Source organism: Lepidochelys kempii, chromosome 20 (genome assembly GCF_965140285.1).
Source record: "Lepidochelys kempii isolate rLepKem1 chromosome 20, rLepKem1.hap1, whole genome shotgun sequence".
NCBI classification, from domain to species: Eukaryota; Metazoa; Chordata; order Testudines; family Cheloniidae; genus Lepidochelys; species Lepidochelys kempii.
Genome location: NC_136399.1, coordinates 22,733,981 through 22,754,179, shown reverse-complemented (window position 1 = coordinate 22,754,179; position 20,199 = coordinate 22,733,981). Strand labels below are relative to the sequence as shown.

Sequence of the window (20,199 nt, the reverse complement as noted above, 5' to 3'; positions counted from 1 at the left end):
GCCCCACCCCAGAGGTGGCTGCACATCTAGGAGCTGGGGCGCATCCCAGTGTCCTGTCCCACGAACCCCGGCCAATTCCTCTCCATGTGCCTCAGCTCCGCGGGGCTGACCGGTGAGCACCAGGCTAGGAAAGGGGGGGGGGGAAGCTCTGGAGAGAAGGGAAGGCCTCCCCAGGTTGCCTCCTTCCCCCCCACCCTGCGTAGCACGAGAGCACCCCCTCCCACGCTGTGCCTGTCCCATGGGCCTGGCTGTAGCCAAAGCTGCCAGGATTCCCTCCCGCTGAGCAGCGTTGTCGGGAGTGGGGGGGGCCTGCAGGCCTGCGGTGCTGGTCCAGCTAGTGTGTGGAGGGACCTGGGCCCAGCCCAGCTCTGGGTACAAGCAGCAGCGGGGGGGCTGCCAGGATGACGGGTGCTTGGATCAGTAAAATGCCCGGGCGCAGAGCTGCCAGGAGAGGGGCGTTGGCAGAACCGGCTGGGATTTGGTGCAGGGAGAGGGATTGAGCCAGTGTTATGTGGGGTGTGGAGGGGAGCCCAGCTGGGCTACCTGGGTGCTGGGGGAACCCTGCCCAGGGGGACCCACTGTTGGGGGGATCCCTGCCCCCCACCCTGTGGCTGGGCCATGGGACACCAGGGGGGCGGCTTTGCTGGATAAACACGTCCCAAGTTGACATGGCTCCAGGATCTGCCCGCCAGGCCCCACCCCTGGACCCTTGGGAGAGCAGCCCCACAGCGGTGTTGTGAGCAGGGCCGTGGGGGGCAGAGGATTGTGGGTGTTCGGACAGGGTGAGTATCTACAGCAGGAGCTTACGGACACTGCCCCGGCTCCCCCACCCTGCCGTCCACTCCTTGCCCCTCCTTGTCTACCTCCCCACACTGCCCCGTGGCTCCCCTCCTATTTCCCCTCCCCCCACTGCCCCTCTCACCTTGCCCATCCTCGCCGTCGGGCGGCACCGCGTCGGCCTGCGCGGCTCTGCGGATCTGCATGCGGATGATGTTGATCTTGGTCTTGCTGTCTTGCAACATCTGCTGGGCCGTCTGCAGCAGCTTCCGGTCCTGGGGGGCAGACAGGAGGGTTGAGGGGGGGCTGCTGAGCCCAGAGCTGTCTGGGGAGTGCCCTCCCACCCCCACACCCCCATGAGTCCAACCCCCATATCAAGGGCGGCTTCCTGTCCCAACTACGTCTCCTCCTTCCATGCCTGTTTTTCCGGGCTGGAGGCCTCTCTGGGCATTTGGTCCCAGAGCCTCCAGGGCAGGGGAAGGGGGATCTGGGGGGCGGGGAGTGAAGGGGGCAGGCAGAGGTGGAGGAGGGTGTGGGGGGCGGGGAGCAGTTGGAGAGGCAAAGGGAGTGGGGCAAGTGGGGGGTGGGAGTTGGGGGGGCGGGGGGGCTGGGATGGAGGAGGAGCTTTGGGGGTGGAGAGGCAGGGGGGAGGGAGGAAGCGGGGGGAGGAGGTGGATTGGGGGGGCCAGGTGCGGAAAGGCAGGGGGAGGGGAGAAAGTTGGGAGACAGGGACAGCGGGGTGAGGGGGTTGTGGTGGAGAGATGGGGGCAATGGAGGTTGGGGGGCAGGGTGGGGGTTGGGGGTAGAGGCTGGGCAGGGTGGAATAGGAGGCAGGTGGGGGAGGGGGCAGGGGGCGGGACCCCTCACCTTGTGGAGCCATTGGCGTACATCTGGATCATGTTCTCTGCTCCCTGCTTCACCTTCAGCTCAATGTTCAGCTGCTTCTCCAGCCCGGCCAGGCGGTGCTTGTTGGCGGCCGAGCGGCTCAGGCTGTTGGGCGACTGGGGGGCATCTGCAAGCGGGGACGGGGAAGGGTCAGCAGTGCCCGGCAGGGGGTGGCCCTGCCCCTCCAGCACCCAGGAGCCCAGGGCGGGGCTAGCAGGGGTGCTACGGGTCAGGAGTGAGGGGCACTGGCAAAGCCAAGGTGCCTAATCCCTGCTTGGGGGGTGGGGGTCATGCCCCCTGGATGGGGGGGGGCTGGGTGAGGAGGGGGAAGGGCACTCTCACCGGCTTGCCCCCATCTCTGCCCTCCCACACCTGCCCCATTCCCAGGTTCACATGGGTTAACAAGAGCATCTATCCCGGCCCACCCCCAAACGGGGTCCGCACCCTGGAGAAGGACAAAGTCATCGCGTGACGGCTTTCTCTGGACTCCACAGCTCTGCCGGTGCCCCGAAACCCTGACTGGCAGCTCCCGGTTACCCCAGCCCTGGGCTCCCCACACATAGGCTATCTGTGGGATCTGGTGTGGGGAGGGAAGCCCCAGTATCTGGCTCTTGTGGGAGAGTTGCTGGGAGCTGAGACAGGAGGTTTCTCTCCTTCACTTGGCTCAATGCACCTAAACATCTCATTGAGCAGAGAGGGTCAAATACCCCTTGTGCAAGGGCTGACCCCTGCCACACCCCACTCCACCCCAGAGGCGGCTGCATTGTTGCGCCAGGCAGGGAGTCATAGAATCACAGAAATGTCAGGCTTGAAGGGCCCTCGAGAGGTCACCTAGTCCAGCCCCCTGCACTGAGGCAGGGCCAAGTAACCCCAGCCCGTCCCTGGGTTGGTCCAACCTGTTCTTACAAACCGCCAATAATGGGGACACCACAACTGGCCTTGGTCGCCTGTTCCAGAGTTGAACTCCCCTTGGAGTTAGAAAGTTTTGCCTAATATCCAACCGAAATCTCCCTTGCTGCAGATTAAGCCCATTGCTGGAGACATGGAAAAACACTGATCCCCATCCTCTTTGTAACAGCCCTTAGCGTATTTGAAGACTGTTCTCAGGTCCCCCTCAGTCGTTTTTCTCACACAAACATGTCCAGGTTTGAACCTTTCCTCTCAGATCCGGTTTGCTAAACCTCTGATCATGTTTGTGGCTCTCCTCTGGCCTCTCTCCAACCTGTCCACATCTTCCCTAAAGCTCGGCGCCCAGAACTGGACACGGGACTCCAGCTGAGGCCTCCCCAGTGCCGAGCAGAGTGGGGCAGTCACCTCCCGTGTCTTACGTACGACACTCCTGTTAATCCTACACCCCAGAATGAGATCAGCCGTTTTCACAGCCGTCTCGCACTGTTGACTCATATTCGATCTGTGCTCCGCTAGAACCCCAGCTCCTTTCCAGCACTACGACTGCCTTGCCAGGTATTCCCCGTTTTCTGGTTGTGCAGTTGATTTTTCCTTCCTGAGTGAAGTACTTTGCACTTGTCTTTACCTCATTTCATCTTGTTGATTTCAGGCCAATTCTCCAGTGTGTCACGGTTGCTTTGAATTACAATCCTGGCCTCCACAATGCGAGCAGCCCTTCCCAGTCTGCTGTCAGCCGCAAGCTTTATCAGCACACTCTGCACTCCATTACTGAATTCATTAATGAGAATATTGACTAGAGCCGGGCCCAGGACCGACCCCTGCGGGACCTGCTCGACATGCCCTCCCAGGCTGACTGCGAACCATTGAGAGCTGCTCTTTGAGTAGGGTATTTCAATCAGCTAGGCACCCACCTCATAGTATTTTTATCTAGACCACATTTCCCTCGTTTGTGTATGAGAATGTCATGAATGTGACAAAAGCCTCACTAAAATCAAACCATATCATATCTGCTGCTTCCCCCTATCCACTTGGCCAGTAACCCTGACAGAGAAGGAAAATTATGCTGGTTTGATAAATCCATGCTGATTATTCCTCTTCCCCCTACTGAGCTCGAACTGCTTACAAACTGACTGGTTAATAATTTGTTCCAGTGTCTTTCCAGCTATCCAACTCAGGCTGTTCAGGTTCTCTGTTCCCCTTTTAAAAGACGGGTACACACTCTGTATGATTATATGAAAATATGCTAATGAGTAGGAATATAATGTAAATGGGATATGCTTCATGCAAAAGGTCTCTTGTGAGGTATCATTACAAAGCTTACAATCTACCAAGTGTGGGCATCCTATTTGTATAAATGTATCACTCTTGTATCTGAAACTAGAAATATGAACTATAACTCTAAGGGCCTATTGTAATTATGCAAAGTGTGGACCATTAACGGTGGTTGATGGCTCCCATCAGCCAGGACAATTGACTGTGGATGGCTCTGTTTGCAGGCAGGCCTTCCTGTGAGTCAGGCCGGGAGGAATGAAGGCGTGGCGTTTCACAGGAAATGTGACCATGTCACCTGGTACTGGAATCCATCTTAAACCAGGTGCTTTTCCAGTTGGGGGGGCACCCAGAGAGACAAAGGATTCCCGCCTTGTGCCAAAACCATGTAAGTGGGTGGAACGGAACAAAGGGGGTGGCCATCATGAGGAGCCACCTGAGCTGGAACAAGAGCTGTACCAGGGGAAAGGATTGTCCCCAGACTAGGAAGGTGTCCAGCCTGTGAAAGAAACTTATTGAAACATCTCTAAGGGTGAGATTTTACCAGTAGTCAGGTGTATTACTGTATTAGGTTTAGATTTGCATGTTTTATTTTATTTTACTTGGTAATTCACTTTGTTCTGTCTGTTACTACTTGGAACCACTTAAATCCTATATTCTGTATTTAATAAAATCACTTTTTACTTATTAATTAACCCAGAGTATGTATTAATACTTGCGGGGGGCAAACAGCTGGGCATATGTCTCTATCAGTGCTATAGAGGGCGAACAATTTATGAGTAAAATGGATTTATTTGGGGTTTGGACTCCATTGGGAGTTGGGCATCTGAGTGCTGAAGACAGGAACACTTCTGTAAGCTGCTTTCAGTTAAGCCCACAGCTGTTAGGGGACACGGTTCAGACCTGGGTCTGGGTTTGCAGCAGGCTAGCGGGTCTGGCTCAAACCAGGCAGGGCACTGAAATCCTAAGCTGCCAGGGCAGGAAAGCAGGGGCAGAAGTAGTCTTGACACATCAGGTGGCAGCTCCCAAGGGGGTTTCTGTGATCCAACCCGTCACACTATGTTTGCCCTTCTCCCTCCTCTGGGACCTCACCCCGCCCTCCAGGAGTTCTCAGAGATAATTGCTAATGGCAGTGTGATTGCGTCTGCTAGTTCCTTAAATAGGACGAATTGCATTGGGCCCTGCCGACTTGAATACACCTAACTTATCGAAATATTCTTTAACCTGATCATTCCCTAGATTGGCTTGTGTTCCTTCCCCCGGTTGTTAATATTAATCGTGCTGAGTATCTGCTCTCCATTAACCATTAACCTGAAGACTGAAGCAAAACAGGCTTTAAACGCCTTTCTTGAGGCCATTGGTTGTTTGCTCTCCTTCCCCGCTAAACAGAGGACCTGCGCTTTCCTTCCTCCTTCTCTTGCTCTGAATGGATTTAAAGGATCTCTTCTTACTGCTGTTTACGTCCCTTGCTAGGTGTAACTCATTTTGCACCTTAGCCTCCCTGACGTGGTCCCTACAAGCTTGTGCTGTTCTTTTGTTCTCCTCCTGAGCAATCTGTCCCTGGTTCCATTTCTCCTTTTTGAGTCTCAAGTCATTAGAGAGTCCCTGACGGAGCCATCCTGGCCTCTCCCTATTCCGTCTCTCTTGCCGTCACCTCGGGATGGTTTGCAATTGTGCCTTTAGCACTGGCTGTTTGACAAACTGCTCGTCTCCTTCATCCTGGAGATTTTCTCCTGGTTGCCATTATCCTGCTGCTCTCTTTCCTCAGAGTCCTGAAATCGGTCATTTCCCAATCGCTTCCACCCAAATCGCCTTCAGATGCAAACCCAGTTTGGTCAGAATCCCGGGCTGCCCACCCTCCACTCCTCCGTCACTCCTCTGCTTCGTGGAACAAACAGCCGGTTACCAGCACATCCCAAGAGTTGACTGGAAATTCTGGGCTTTGCAAGGTGACGTCCCCATTCCGACCAGGGCGTGTGTTTGGATAGTTCTGTTATTCCTTCGAGAAATGCCTCTGCCCCCTGGTTGGGTGGTTTAAAGGAGACCCCCACAGGACAGCGCCCCCCCCACACACACACACTTTTACCTTTACCCAGAAACTCTCAACTGGTCTGACTGCCGCCTCCTGCTGGCCCTCACAGCTAGCCAATGTATTGTTGTATAATGCACCAGCTTCCTTTCCCCCCCGCCTGGCCTTCCCGAACAAGCTCTGCCCCTGTCCCCTTGTCCCAGTCACAAGACTTATCCCGCCCCGTCTCTCTGAGGCTGATTAAGTCATAATGAAGCAGATGGACTTTCTCGGGATGGGGGGGGGGGGGGCACTCGGGGCTGCTGGGCTGGGAGGGGCTGTGGCAGGCGCCAGATCATTTGTTTTTCTAGCTCAGTAGAGGAAGCAGCCATGTCGCTTCCTGCCTCGGACCCTCCAGCTCGCGCCGCGATTCGCTGCTGGGGCAGGTGGCATCTGGCAGCTTCCTGTTTTGAAATCCCAGTCGTTGGTACAGCCCTGGCACCGCACAGGGGCCTGGCGCTCAGGGAGCTCAGGTCAGACACCGAGGGGGGTCAATTCCCAGCTGGATGGGGAGGAGGGAGCTAGTGAAAATGCTCCGGGGGAGGGGGGGAGCTGTGGCTGTGACCCACAGGGTCTGCACTGCCCCCTAACCCTCCTTGGGGCCTTCTCAGCAATGCAGCCTGGATCCCCATGGCAGAGCAGTTCTATGGGCCCATCTACCCCGGTATCCCGTCTCTGACGGTGGAGGCTGCCAGCTACCCTAGAGGCAGGCAAATCCCCACGGGGATGGGGGAATCCACTCCCAGGGCCGAGCCCTCCTGCCCCCGACAGCTGGAGAGCTGTACAAAGACCTGTCCCACCCCAGAGGTGGCTGCATCTTGGCACAAGTGCTAATACAATGACACCACACCACCTGGTGGGGGTGGGGGCTCTCTGACAATCCTGCAGGTGTCCCGAGGCCTCCATTCCAGCCCCAGACACCCGACAAACCCCCCAGCCTGTTTGAATCCTGCCGAACTCTTGGCCTCACCGAGACCTAGCGGTGGGCAGTTCTGCCGGCCAGTGCTGCTTGGAGATGGAGACTCCCCTGGGTTCTGTTCAGCATTTGCTGCCTCGTGGTTCCCTTCCCTGCTTCTTGCGTCACATCTCAGGATGAAGAGTAGTGCCCAGCCCCCTGATGAACCCCGGCCACTACTGGGGGTCTGCCTGTCCCAGCCCCTTGCACCTGCCCCCTCTCCAGGACAGATAGCCCTGAGCTAGCAGCATCCCAAGCCCTCCTAGCACTCAGCCGCACGGCTGAGCCCCCGGCATTGACCCCTGCTCCTTGCCCCCCCCCCCCGTGTCCTCCAGCAATGACCCCTGCTCCCTGCCCCCCGGTGACCCCTGCATGACTCCCAGCGCCCTGCCATGCCCCTGCCCCCTGACCTCCGCTCTCCTCAGGCTCCTTGACCATGATGTGGGCGTCCAGGTGCTGCAGCCGGCAGTGCAGCTGGTGCAGTTTGCGGTCGGAGCCGCGCAGCAGGCTCTCCACGCTGGCCAGGTTACGGCGGTCGGTGGTGGCCCGGCGCAGGTTCTCCGCCCCCTCCTTGATCTTCAGCTCCTTGCGGATCTCGCGCCGGATCCGGTCCTTCTCCTCGTCCAGGCGCTGCTGGACGCTGCTGGCTGCCAGGTCGGGGCTGGGATCGAGCGCCAGCTGCTCCAGGACCGACCAGCTCTGCTCGCCCTGCGGGGGAGAGCGCGGGTGAGGGGCTTGCAGCGCCCGGCCCCTGCCCCACCTCCATGGCTGCCCCCCGACAGCCCCCTTCCTGCTGCCCACCACCAGAACTGCCCCCCGACAGTCCCCCAACCCCTGACAGCCCCTTCCCTGGGCCTCCACCTCCACGGCTGCCCCCCGACAGCCCCCTTCCTGCTGCCCACCACCAGAACTGCCCCCGACAGTCCCCCAACCCCTGACAGCCCTATTCCCTGGGCCTCCACCTCCACGGCTGCCCCCCGACAGCCCCTCCCTGCCGCTCACCTCCACGGCTAACCCCCAACAGATCCCCCGCCCTGACAGCCCCCTTCCTGCTGCCCACCACCAGAACTGCCCCCCGACAGTCCCCCAACCCCTGACAGCCCCTTCCCTGGGCCTCCACCTCCACGGCTGCCCCCCGACAGCCCCCTTCCTGCTGCCCACCACCAGAACTGCCCCCGACAGTCCCCCACCCCCTGACAGCCCCTTCCCTGGGCCTCCACCTCCACGGCTGCCCCCCGACAGCCCCCTTCCTGCTGCCCACCACCAGAACTGCCCCCGACAGTCCCCCACCCCCTGACAGCCCCTTCCCTGGGCCTCCACCTCCACGGCTGCCCCCCGACAGCCCCTCCCTGCCGCTCACCTCCACGGCTAACCCCCAACAGATCCCCCGCCCTGACAGCCCCCTCCCTGCCGCCCACCTCCACGGCTGCCCCCCGACAGCCCTCTCCCTGCCCCCCACCTCCACAACTGCCCCCCGACAGTCCCCCAACCCCTGACAGCCCCTTCCCTGGGCCTCCACCTCCACGGCTGCCCCCCGACAGCCCCTCCCTGCCGCTCATCTCCACGGCTACCCCCCAACAGATCCCCCGCCCTGACAACCCCCTCCCTGCCGCCCACCTCCACGGCTGCCCCCCGACAGCCCTCTCCCTGCCCCCCACCTCCACAACTGCCCCCCGACAGTCCCCCCACCCCCTGACAGCCTCTTCCCTGGGCCCCCACCTCCACGGCTGCCCCCCGACAGCCCCCTCCCTGCCCCCCACCTCCACAACTACACCCTGACAGCCCCCTCCCTGCTGCCCACCTCCACAGCTACTCCCCGACAGACCCCCAGCCCCTGACAGCCCCCTCCCTGCCGCCCACCTCCACGACTGCACTCTGACAGACCCCAAGCCCCTGACCGCCCCCTCCCTGCCGCCCACCCTCCACGACTGCCCCCCGACAGTCCCCCACCCCCTGGCAGCCCCTTCCCTGGGCCCCCACCTCCATGACTGCACCCCAATAGCCCTCTCCCTGCTGCCCACCTCCACGACTGCACCCCCAACAGCCCCCCACCTGGCCCCCCCACCTCCACAACTGCTCCAACTTCCTCCCACCCACCTCCACTGCTGCCCCCCAACAACCGCCTCCCTACTTCCCACTTCTACGGCTTCTCTGCAACAGCCTCTATGCCGACAGCCCCCTCCCTGCCACCTGCCTCCACGAATGCCCCCAACCCCTGACAGCCCCCTACCCGCCCCCCACCTGCCCCTCTAGACTCCTGCATGTGCTGGCCCAACAGCCCCTCAATTCCCCCTGTGCTCAAGGCCTCCCCCGCCCCATCCCAGCCCTCTGTACCGAGCTCAGTCGGGGTCTGGGCAGCGCCTGGCACTACCGGGGACCTGATCTCCGTTGGGGTCTGGGTAGTGCCCGGCACAATGACCAGGGAGCAGGGGTGATCCTAGTTGGGGCCTGTAGGCCCTACTATAATATGGACAATACCAGCTCATCTCTGGGCACAGAGACAGCTGGGCGAAGGTCTCTGGGGAGGGGTCAGGCGGGGGGGTCCTCTGGAAATCTGTGTCCAGGATGCTCCCAGACAGCCCAGCCGCTCCCGGCCCCACTGCCAGGGCGCTGGCGGCTGGTTTTCCCATTGCCAGTGGGATTTCCACCCCTCCGCGCCCCCTGGGCACTCAGTAATCAGCCCTGGCACTGCAGCCCCCCACCCCCTGGAACGTGGCAGAGCCGAGGGGAGAGGCTCCTTTGTTAACAACGCACCACCCCGGAGCCGCCATGGCCTCTCGGGGGAGCAGTGGGGGGGGGGGCGGCTGGCTAGAAGATGGCGGCGTGGGGGCCTAGATGGGGGCGGAACCCCGTCCCTTCCTCCCGCGGCCGATTGCAGGCAGCTGGCGCAGTAGCAGCAGCGATGGCCGGGAAGGAAATGCACCGTGCCCCCTGCATGGTGCCACCCAAGTACCAGCCCCACCCTGGTTCCCATCCCCCACCAGGCCCACACCGTGCCCTGCCTTGCAGAGCCATATTTTATTTTATGGGGTGGCGGTTGGCTGATTCCCCTCCCCTCAGGGGGCCCCCCACAGCCCCTTTGCCACCCTCCCCGTCTCCATTGTGCCAGGGCAGCGGGACAGGGGCAATTCATGCCCCCCTGGGGCTCCCATCCTGCTGGGTACCTCCAGATCGTGCTCAGAGCAGGAGTCTGACTCGGAGAACGACATCCTGGCCCTGGGGGGGATCCAGGCCAGGACCCCCGTCCGTCCTTGGGTCCGTGTGCTGGGCCACACCCGCCCTCCTGCCGCTCGGAATCTATCACTCCCCCCTCCCCCCGTCACAAAACCACTTCCCCTTCCCGCATCTCAGCACTGCCTCCAGCCACCCCGAGCACCGCGGGATCCGGCCCCCCCCAGGCCTGGGCCCAAAGGGGTAACGGGGGAGGGGGAGACTCCCACAGGTGCAGCCCCCCAAAGCCAGGCTCGGAGCTTGAGGCTGACCCCCAAATGCCCCCAGGGAGAACCCCACTGAGCTCTCGCCCCCAGGGACCAAACGGCCCAACCCCACGCCCCTCCAGAAGCTCCCCGGACTATGCCTTGAGTGGCTGCAAACTGCACCCCCCAGGCAATGCTCCCCCGAACATGCTGTCCCCAACTCTGCACATGGGGGCCCTTGACACTGGCCAAGCTCCCCCTAGAAACACCCCGAGGCAGAGCCCTCTGGGTCCCAAAACTGGGATGATCATCCAGGGATCCCAGCTAAACAGCCCCCGTGTCCCACCCCAGAGGTGGCTGCATCTCAACACCGAGTGAGGGATCCCTGTATAGACAGCCCCATGTCCCACCCCAGGGGCAGCTGGGGGGGTGCACTCTCCCTTCACCCTGATTAACTCTGTACTAGAGACCCACTAGCCCTGCACAGGCCCCGGGCAGCCAGCTTCCTCCTGTCCACCGACTCAGAGCGGGGATGGGACCCAGAGCATGGGGGCGGGGGGGGGGGGCAGCTCCTTTCCCTTTTCTGGCCCTCTGCGAGCAGCTGTCGAGGTGGCTGCTCCCCACGTGCCCCCCGAGCCGTTGAACAGGCGTGGGGGGGGGTCAGATTGGGTAACTCGGCAGATCAGTGCAGCCAGGCTAGGCCTGGTGCCCACCCCAGCTGGCCGCACCTTGCTGCACAAGAGCCCGGCTGCCCTGTCCCCACCCCGGAGCTACAGATGGGCCCCAGTGCGACACAGGCTCAGCACTGGGCAGGAACACAGGACACCTGGGTTCCATCCCCGGCTCTGCTGGGTGACTTGAACCCCTCCCCCCTCATTCCCTGCAGCACAGCGCCCCCTAGTGCCACCCCCTATTGAGCTGCCCACCCCACCCCCTGCAGCGCATTGCCCCCTAGTGCCATGCTGGGGCACTCCCTATTGAGCACCCCACCCCACAGCACCCCCTAGTGCCACATGGGGACATTGGGGCCAGCACAGACTGGAAGGCGAGAAAGCATCCCCTGCTGAACCCCCACCCTGCAGCGCCCCCTCGTGTCACAGGGGGGCCAACAGACTCGCCTGGAGAGAGCCTCTCCCTAACCATTGGTTTGAGGTCTCCCATCCAGCGCCGGACCCAGGCCAAAGCTGCTTAGCCAAGGCCAGGCCAGGTCCCGGCACACGGCCCAAACAGCTGCAGCAGGCCCTGTTACTGCGGAGACTCAGCACCAGTCAAGTGGGGGCGGGGGCCCTTCTGGCCCGGGGACTGGCCCCAGTTGCAACCCCCTGGTGCCGCCGCCCCCACACACTAGCTGACAAAGCCGGGGTCTGCCCCGAAGGCAAGGGGCCAGCTGCACGGGTGCAAACAGCAGCTCTTCCTCTCTGCACCCGGGGCCTGCATGGCGGGGGGTGGGGGGGTCACCATGTGAGACGAATCCCAGCACAGATCAGGCTGCAGTGAGTCACAGGAAGAGGCTGGAGTCTCTCTCAAATCCCGGCAGCTCCTGGAAAGGCCAGCAGGCCCGGGGCCAGCAGCCTGTACCGGGGCCAGCCCCTGGCTGTCAGGGGTGAGCGGGAGCAAGAGGCCACCCCCCTCTGCGCTGCTCCATCACTGGGCAAGGGGAAGGGGATGGAACTCCCTGGGAACGGCACCCGAGTGTCCCAGGGCGCTGGCTGGGCAGCTCCACCCAGCGCTGGCATGTGGCCAGATCACAGGGTCAGTGCCTCGTCAGGAGATCTCCGGCTGCAGGAAACGAGAGCGGCTGACTCACTCGAGCTCCCCGGCAGGCGGTGCTGGCTTGGTGCAGAGCTAGGGGGTGCTGTCCTGCAGGGAGCAGGGGGGCTCAGCAGGGGGCGCTCTCCCCTGCAGTCAATGCTAGCTCCAGAGCAGCGCTAGGGGGCGCTGTGCTGCAGGGAGCAGGGTGGGGGTCTCAGCAAGAGCGCTCTTCCCTCACAGTCAGTGCTGACCCCAATGCCATGCTAGGGGGGAAATACATCCCTCAGCTTGCAGCAGGGAATCCCCCAGCCCCGGGTCCTGCTTGGCTGCTGTAGTAACCTCCCTCCCCCTCGCTGGGCTTGGCCAGGGAATGGGGAGCCAAGCCCCCAAGATGAGAGCTCGCTCTGGGAGTTCAGGCTACGATCTCCGGGACGGACAGAGGCCGGCTCAGCCCGTGACCAGAGTGACGCAGCCCTTTAAAAGGAGTGAAAAAACGAGCTACTGGCTAGGAGGACCCGTCCCTGTCCTTGGCTAGCTGGATCCCCGGCCCCATGCCCGGAGCTGCTGGCAGGAAACCCGGCAGCCTGGTGATCTGGTTCCCTTCAGCAGACACCTCGTCCTTCGAGGAGCCCACCCAGCGCATCTTCTCCAGCCATCAGCTGCCCAATGCACCTTCCACCCTAACTCCCCCCATCGGCCCCTGGTCTGCCAGTCACAGCACTGGGGGGTTTCCCGAGGGAGCTGCGAGGCCGAGGGTCGGGAACATCCAGAGTGATTCTACAATAGCAGCCAACATGGAGCTGACAGCACCGCCTGGCTCGGATTCAAAAGGAGGGATAACTCAGTGGGGAGAGGGATAACTCAGTGGTTTGAGCACTGGCCTGCTAAACCCAGGGTTATGACTTCAATCCTTGAGGGGGCCATTTAGGGATCTGGGGCAAAAATTGGGGATTGGTCCTCCTTTGAGCAGGGGGTTGGACTAGATGATCTCCTGAGGTCCCTTCCAATCCTGATATTCCATGATTCTAATTGCTCCTGAGAAGCAGGGAACTCAGTAGGGATGGCCCCGGGTTCCAGTCCCGGCTCTGCCGCTGGGTGACCTGGGGCAAGTCACTGCCTCTCCGTGCCTCAGTTTCCCCATCAGCACAATGGTGAGAATGATACAGACCTTGCTTCCTGCCAGCAGATAACTGGCTCACATCTGGGCAGTGCTAACACACTGGGGAAGGGTTAAGTGTTGTCACCCCCTCCGCTGAGCTGCAGCAGGGGGCCGGGCCCTACAGGGAGGTTTCCTCTTGGGGGAGGAATCGATGGTGCAGTGCCTGGGGAGTCCCTCAGTTCAACTAGTTTATTGTCCCTGCCCCAGTCCTGGGGCAGAGGTGGGCACAACAGCATGCAGGGCAACCCTGGATCTCAGCCCTGCACCCACGTCTGGTGCCCAGGGAGTGACTCTGCCCCAAGCACTGGCTCTCGCTAGGGAGACCCAGGCTGGGAGCAAACTCCCTTGCTGCTTGCAGCAGCTCCCCTACGAAGCGTGGGCAGGTCAATGCCACCAGCAGCAAGTCTACAGAGACTGAACACTCGCTCGCACACGAAGAGTATGTCAGGCTGTGTAACAGCGCCCCCTGGTGATGCCGGCATAACCATGCTCCAATTGCAAACCCTCACCCATATCCACAGACCCTGCTCACGCCCAGCAGCCATCAACGGGGTGACCCGTTTGCTATTTCAGATTTTAGAGCCTGCCCCACCAATGTGACATCTTGACCCCATGGCTCCTTTCCCCACCCCCGCTGGCGCCTTTAACGTTATTTAAAGAAACAGTACAGCTAATCTGGCTTCACACCCAGCATCCTGGCTTGCCCAGCTCACACCAGAACTGGCTTCTCCAAAGCCCACAAGCACCCAGTGCCCTGCTTACTCTGGAGCTCGACCCCCAGCCGGTGCCCACCCGCCCTGGCTGCGCTGCTGCCCACGTCACTGGGCCTCTCGCTGCTGAGGATCCAGCCTGGAAACTGCACTTGGAAGGCCCCAGCCGGACACGCCAAGTGTCACGAAGTGTGCGGGAGTCCGGGCCCTGCACCCCTCTTCCTGGGATTCACCGTGACTCTCAGCCAGCCAGTAAAACAGAAGGTTTATTGGACAATAGGAACACAGTCCAAAACAGAGCTTGTGGGTACAACCAGGACCCCTCAGTCAAGTCCTTCTGGGGGGCAGGGAGCTTAGACCCCAGCCCTGGGGTTCCCTGCGTTCCACCACCCAGTCCCAAACTGAAACCAAACCCTGCCACCCCCCCAGCTGGCTCTCTCCTGCAGCCTTTGTCCAGTTTCCCGGGCAGAGGTGTTACCTCCCCCTTCCCTGTCCTGGCTCAGGGGACAGGCTCTCAGGTCTCCCATTCCCAATGAAACTCCCCTGCCACAGTCCCAGGTCAACACTCCCCGTCCCTGCTGCGTCACACCAAGCACCAAGCCCAGACCCCTGCAGGGACACCCCGCTGGTCAACCTTCCCTCGGCAGCTGCGGCTCCAGGGGGATTGTCAGGGCTGGGATTTGGGTTTGAACCCCCGTCCTCCCCCCAATCTCCCGGGGGTGGGGGGCAGCTGTCCCCTGCCCGCATGGTTCCTGCCCCCTCCTTTGCAGCAGCTGCTGCTGCCAGGAGACCCAGCTAGATGGGCCCCCGGCTCAGCAGGACCGGGGTCCCCCACACAGTTAGGGACGTGCCTGCCCCCAAGGCAGTAGCTGTTACTGTCTTACAGGCCACGAGGGCTGAGACGGGGGAATGGAGAAAATGTGCTGAAAGGCCAGGGCTGAGGTGCTGGAGTGAGGGCGCAGGACTCCTGGGTTCTATCCCCGGCTCAGGGAGGGGAGGGGGGTCTAGTGGGTTGGCGGGGAGCGGTTAGGAACCAGGACTCCTGGGTTCTATCCCCGGCTCAGGGAAGGGAGGGGGGTCTAGTGGGTTGGCGGGGAGCCGTTAGGAACCAGGACTCCTGGGTTCTATCCCCGGCGAGGGGAGGGGAGGGGAGGGGAGGGGGGTCTAGTGGGTTGGCAGGAAGTGGTTAGGAATCAGGACTCCTGGGTTCTATCCACTGCTGGGTGACCACAGGCAAATGCCCTTGCAGCTCTGTGCCTCAGTTTCCTTTTCCACCTTTGGTCTATTCACTCTGAGTTCTCCAGGGCAGGGCCTGCCTCTCCTTGGGTCCGGGCAGCACCTGGCACAATGGGGCCCTGGTTTCAGCTGGGGCATCTAGGTGCTATCATAATACACCTAATAACACGGCCCTGGTTTACCAGGCTGAGCGGAGCAGAAAGCAGCCAACTGGCCATCTGTCAAGCACAGCATTTCCCACCCTGGGATCCCAAGCGGCTTTGGCTGCTGCCCCAGAGCCCCATGTCTCCCTCCAATGCTACCCCTGCAGCCCCGTGGCCTGTGCTGGAGGCTCCCACTCCAGCTACTTTCACCCCCCTGCCCTCGGCTCACACGCAGGGCGACGGCTCCCAAATCGCTCTGTCCTGGGCACGGGTTCCCACAGCCCTTTACAGCCCTCGACTGAGCTCCACAAGCACCCCTGGGGTTGGGCTTTATGATCTCCGCACTTACTGGGGGAGGAAGCTGAGGCACAGAGAAATTGGCCTGAAGTTGTACTGGGAACCAGGGACACAGCAGGGAACGGAACCCAAGAGTCCTGATTCCCCGCTCCCTCCTGCTCTAACCACTAGACCCCACTCCCCTCCCAGAGCTGGGGATGGATGGAACCCAGGTGTTCTGGCTCCCCCCACAGGGCCACCACGAAAAAAGTTAAAGCCCAGTAAGACCTGTAATGCGGGTTGGTGCCCTAAGCGAGCAGAGCAGGATCTAGGGTCATTACAGAGCTCCCTTCACCATGGCATCTGGGCTCCTCACTGTATTTATCCTCACACTCCCTGTGGGCCAGGATGGGGCTCTTATCCCCATTGTACAGAGGGGGAAACTGAAGCACAGACTGACTGAGGGACATGTCGGAGGTCACTCCAGGAGTCTGTAGCAGAGCCAGGACTTGAACCCAGGTCTCCTGGGTCTCTTGTGCTCTCACGACTGGGCCACCCTTCCTCTCATTCAGTCCCCCCATTTCCCCCAGCTCTGGCAGCACCCAGTGAGTGGTGGCATGCAGCAGCGGGGTGTGGGCTGCCCAGTGCTATCACTGACCCCAGTGCCCGTTGGTTGGGCCATGCCAGGCAGAGCGGGCCCGGAGTGCCTTGCGCCCATGAGACCTGCCCGGCACTGAAGTCAACAGGTGCCCGTTTCCAGCCAGAGCGCATGGGGCCGTGTCTGTAATTCACCCCCTCCCGGGCCCATAGTCCCGGTGCACTCGGTCTCGCTGACAGGGGGTTACTGGCCCCTGGCCGCTGCTGGGCCAATCCCCTGGACTCCCGCTCCCATCGCACCGCCCCCAGTTCCCCCATCAGCGTCTCCAGACAGCTGAGCCTCGAGCAGCACAAAGCAGCCATTCACCCTCCCTGGCCGCCGGCACCACGGGGCTCAGAGCCAGAGCCCCGATGGCGCGGGGGCGGGTGGGGGCGCTGCCCTGGCAGAGAGGAGAGGCGGGGGCGGGAAGGCGACTCCCCGAGCTGAGAGAGCCGGCACTTGGCAAGCTTGGAGGGGAAATTCATCTGAATTAGTGCTGCTGGGAAAATAGATCCTGGGCACTGCACAGGCCCCTCCCCTCCCCTCCCCCCAGACTGAGATCAGGGCCCCTGTCGTGACAGGCACTGCACAGACCCCTCCCCCCCCCATTCTGGGATTAGGGCCCCCCGTCGTGCCAGGCACTGCACAGACCCCTCCTCCCTACACTGAGATCAGGGCCCCCATTGTGCCGGGTGCTGCAGACTCCTCCCCTCCCCTGACCTGACCGACAAGGGGGCTCCTGTCACACTGGATGCTACAGGGGCCCCTCCCTCGTAGATCATAGAATATCCGGGTTGGAAGGGACCTCAGGAGGTCATCTAGTCCAACCCCCTGCTCAAAGGGGAACCAATCCCCAGTTTCTGCCCCAAATCCCCTAAATGGCCCCCTCAAGGATTGAACTCACAACCCTGGGTTTAGCGGGCCAATGCTCAAACCACTGAGCTATCCCTTCCCCCACGCCCAGTAACAGATTCAGGCTCTGGGCTGCCACCCCCAGCTCCAGAGAGCTGCAGACTCAGCTGGGGGACGGCAAGATCTGAATGCCTCCCAGCTCCACGGCTGGCCTGGGCGACCTGCCCCAGCTCGGCAGGGTCCTGGCCTGATCTAGGGGGTCTACAGCATGCCTGCTCTGAGGGCCCCGCTGTGGCACAAGGCAGCCGGGGTATGGCTTGGGGCTCTGCAAGGGACCCGTGGCCCATCACGGCCCCACATGGGGGCACTCCAGCATCCGCCACCCCTCCTCCCCCAGAACCTCTGAGAGCCAGAAAACGAGTTCTAGAAATCGCAGCCCCGTTCAATGGGGTTGCACCCCCCCGCCCCACCTGCCACCAAACTGAACCGGAGCAGGGGTTAGACTGGCCCGAACATGGCTCTGCAGAGCCCCACGAGGGCTGGGCTGGGGTCAGTCCAGGATCCCCCCAAGTGGGTCCGTGCAGGAGGCTGACGGAGCCGCAGCTGGGCCAGTGCGTCCAGCAGCCCCACGGATTCACTGCAGCAGGGCCAGCGCACTGGGATTTGACCCTTTAGGGCACCTAGCCCAGCCTCGGGAGACATCACTGTGATTTCTCCTTCCAGGTGCCTCCTGGGGCACCGAGCTCAGCCCTCCTCCCCCAGCCAGCCTGGCAGAAACCTCCCCGCCTCGCTCTGCTGCCCCCGTTGCTCAGGCCAGGCAGCTCCAGACCCTCCCTCCCTAGCAGGCAGGAACCTCCCAATTTCCAGCCCAAATCTGTCCCTGGCCTGTTTATCCCCGGTTGTTCCTGGGCCAACGTTGTCCTTCGGCTTCACTAGTTGCCTCACCAGGTGTCACCCCCCCCACCTCTCTGCCCGGCGTATTTCTAGGGCACAAGCAGATCCCTGCTCAGCCAGCATGCCAGCCCACTCCGTTCTCTCCTCCACTCAGATCGGCTCCCCGCAGCCTTTCTCGGCAGCCCACCGGCCCCCAGCTGCAGGTCGCCTTTAACAGGAGTCCCCGGGGTGGGCAGCAGCTTCCTTCCCAGGGCCCAGCCCTGGCACTGGCTCGTGGGGGATTTGGGACGTGATTTAAAGAGCCAGCGTGCAGAGTCTCATGGTGTTGTGGCAGAGCGTGCGGAGGGCCCCTTGACAGAACAGGGGCAGTCTTCACCAGTGCAAAGGGAATTCACAAGTCCCAGTGTGGCCTAGTGGTCAGATCGCTGCCCCGGGACTCAGTTTCTGGCCTGGCCACTGGGTGACCTTGGACAAGTCGCCCCCCTGTGCCTCGATTTCAAATGATGCTTTGGAAAGTGCTCTGAGCTCTACAGACCAGCCGAGCTGGAGAGTATCATCCTTTGTATGACTATTGCCAGCGTGCACTGGTGCAAATGAACCACCCCCCCGGGGGCAGAGAGACTGATCTGCTAGTGCGACCCACAAGCCCGTTCCTGTGACGCCCCCGCCCCGATGCAAGCGGGCGAGGCTGAGAGGTCTTGGGAGGGGGTTTAGTACCAGACTCTCTCAGAGTCCAGGCCAGATGGGAGAGACGGGATCTCGGCTAGGGACCCCCCTGGCATGTGCCCGGGGCTGGTCGGGAGTTTGGGGGAATCGGGAGCGCTGGGAGCAAGTGGGGGGCAGCACTGGCATGGACGACAGCTGCAGCAACCCCGGCTCCCCTCTGCCAAAGGCTGGAGCTACCATGTGACAAGGCAACAGCTGTTCCGACCGGGAGCAGGCTGGCGGGAGCAGGCTGGCCACGCTCGAGAAAGGAGGGGCTGGCGGGTCAAGGCCGGGGAATCTGGGTTCGATTCCCGGCTCCGCGTGGCCACGTGACGCAGGAACCAGGGCAAAGGAGCCTGCCTTTGTCTACGAGGACTGGACCCTCTTTGAGGTAGAGACTGTCTCTGATGCAGGGTCCCTGCAGCTCCCGGCCTGGGGGGAGTGGGGATGGGGGGTAGCGGTCTCAGTAACATCTCGGTGGCAGCATAATATAAATAAAAGCACTGACTGGCTGAAGCGTGAAGGGAGACTGACTTCTTTCTCCTCCTCCAAGGGAGTGAGGGGGGGTGCATGGAGTGGGGTGCTAAGAGGGGTCGTAGCCCCCCCCCCCCACAGAGATCCACAAGGCACTGGAGCCTGCAGGGCTAAGAGACCCTCTCCCCAACCCAGGATCCATCACGTCCCCGCTCCGGGAACGCTCGCCCAGCCAGCCGGTCCCCAGCTCCAGCACCCTCTCCCCCACCCATCACCCCCTCGCATAAGCCAGTCCTGGGAGCCGCAGGCATCCTACCCGCTGCCCTCCCTCAATCACCAGCGCCGGCCAAGGCTAACCTGATCATTTCTCAAGGCCCTTTTCATTAAGGGGCTGCTGCCAAGACAGAAATCGAGTCAGCGCAAGGGCCGAGAAGCTCTGGGAGAGGTAGGGGCCGTGTATGTATGTGTGTGGGGCGGGGCAGGTCCCCCCCTCCCTACAGGCTGGAATGGATCCATGGGAATCCAGACTCCAGCAGGGGGAGGCCTGGGGCTCCAAGGCTGGAATAACTGACTCCAGGGTCTTGGCTGGGTGTGTGTCGTCCCCCCGCCAAGTTCTGGGGACCTGTCTGGGTCTCCCTGCCTCAGGAAAGGGTCAACTGGGGCATGCAGGTCTGTCTGAGGCATCGCCCTGGCCCTCAGCCCCAGAGCATACGGGTGCCTCACAACCTGTGATGTTTATCCTCCGACGCCCCCCCGAGGCAGGGCTTTTATCCCCCTTGTACAGATGGGGGAAACTGAGGCACAGAGCAGCTGGCTCACCCAAGGAGTTTGTGGCAGAGGCACTTGAACCCAGATCTCCCATATCCCAGGGTAGTGCCTGAATCATTGGGCCAATGTCTCCATAGGAGGGGATTGCCCCTGATCCATTGTAAATCAAATTGGTCCCCCCACCGCATGGTGATGCGCTGACCCTGGTTTCCCCTCTCTCTTCCAGGCTCACCTGGGCCAGCGGGGTCTCATTGGGGGGGAGAGGAGGGGTCTTTGCAGTGCCCAGCGCGACGGGAGCCCCAATCTCAGACTGC

At 61.7% G+C, this 20,199-nt stretch overlaps 1 protein-coding gene across 1 annotated transcript in view; it reads right to left on the bottom strand.

Annotated features, from left to right (window-relative positions):
• Window positions 1-26: 26 nt before the first annotated feature.
• The window catches only part of PKN1 (protein kinase N1), a 35,051-nt gene continuing 14,878 nt past the window's right edge, over window positions 27-20,199 (bottom strand). The window contains exons 2-5 of the mRNA XM_078849706.1: window positions 7,274-7,571; window positions 1,645-1,789; window positions 923-1,083; window positions 27-124 (exon numbers count right to left, since the gene is read on the bottom strand). Coding sequence (XP_078705832.1) covers window positions 27-124; window positions 923-1,083; window positions 1,645-1,789; window positions 7,274-7,571 — 702 coding nt within the window. The remainder of the gene's footprint in view (window positions 125-922; window positions 1,084-1,644; window positions 1,790-7,273; window positions 7,572-20,199) is intronic.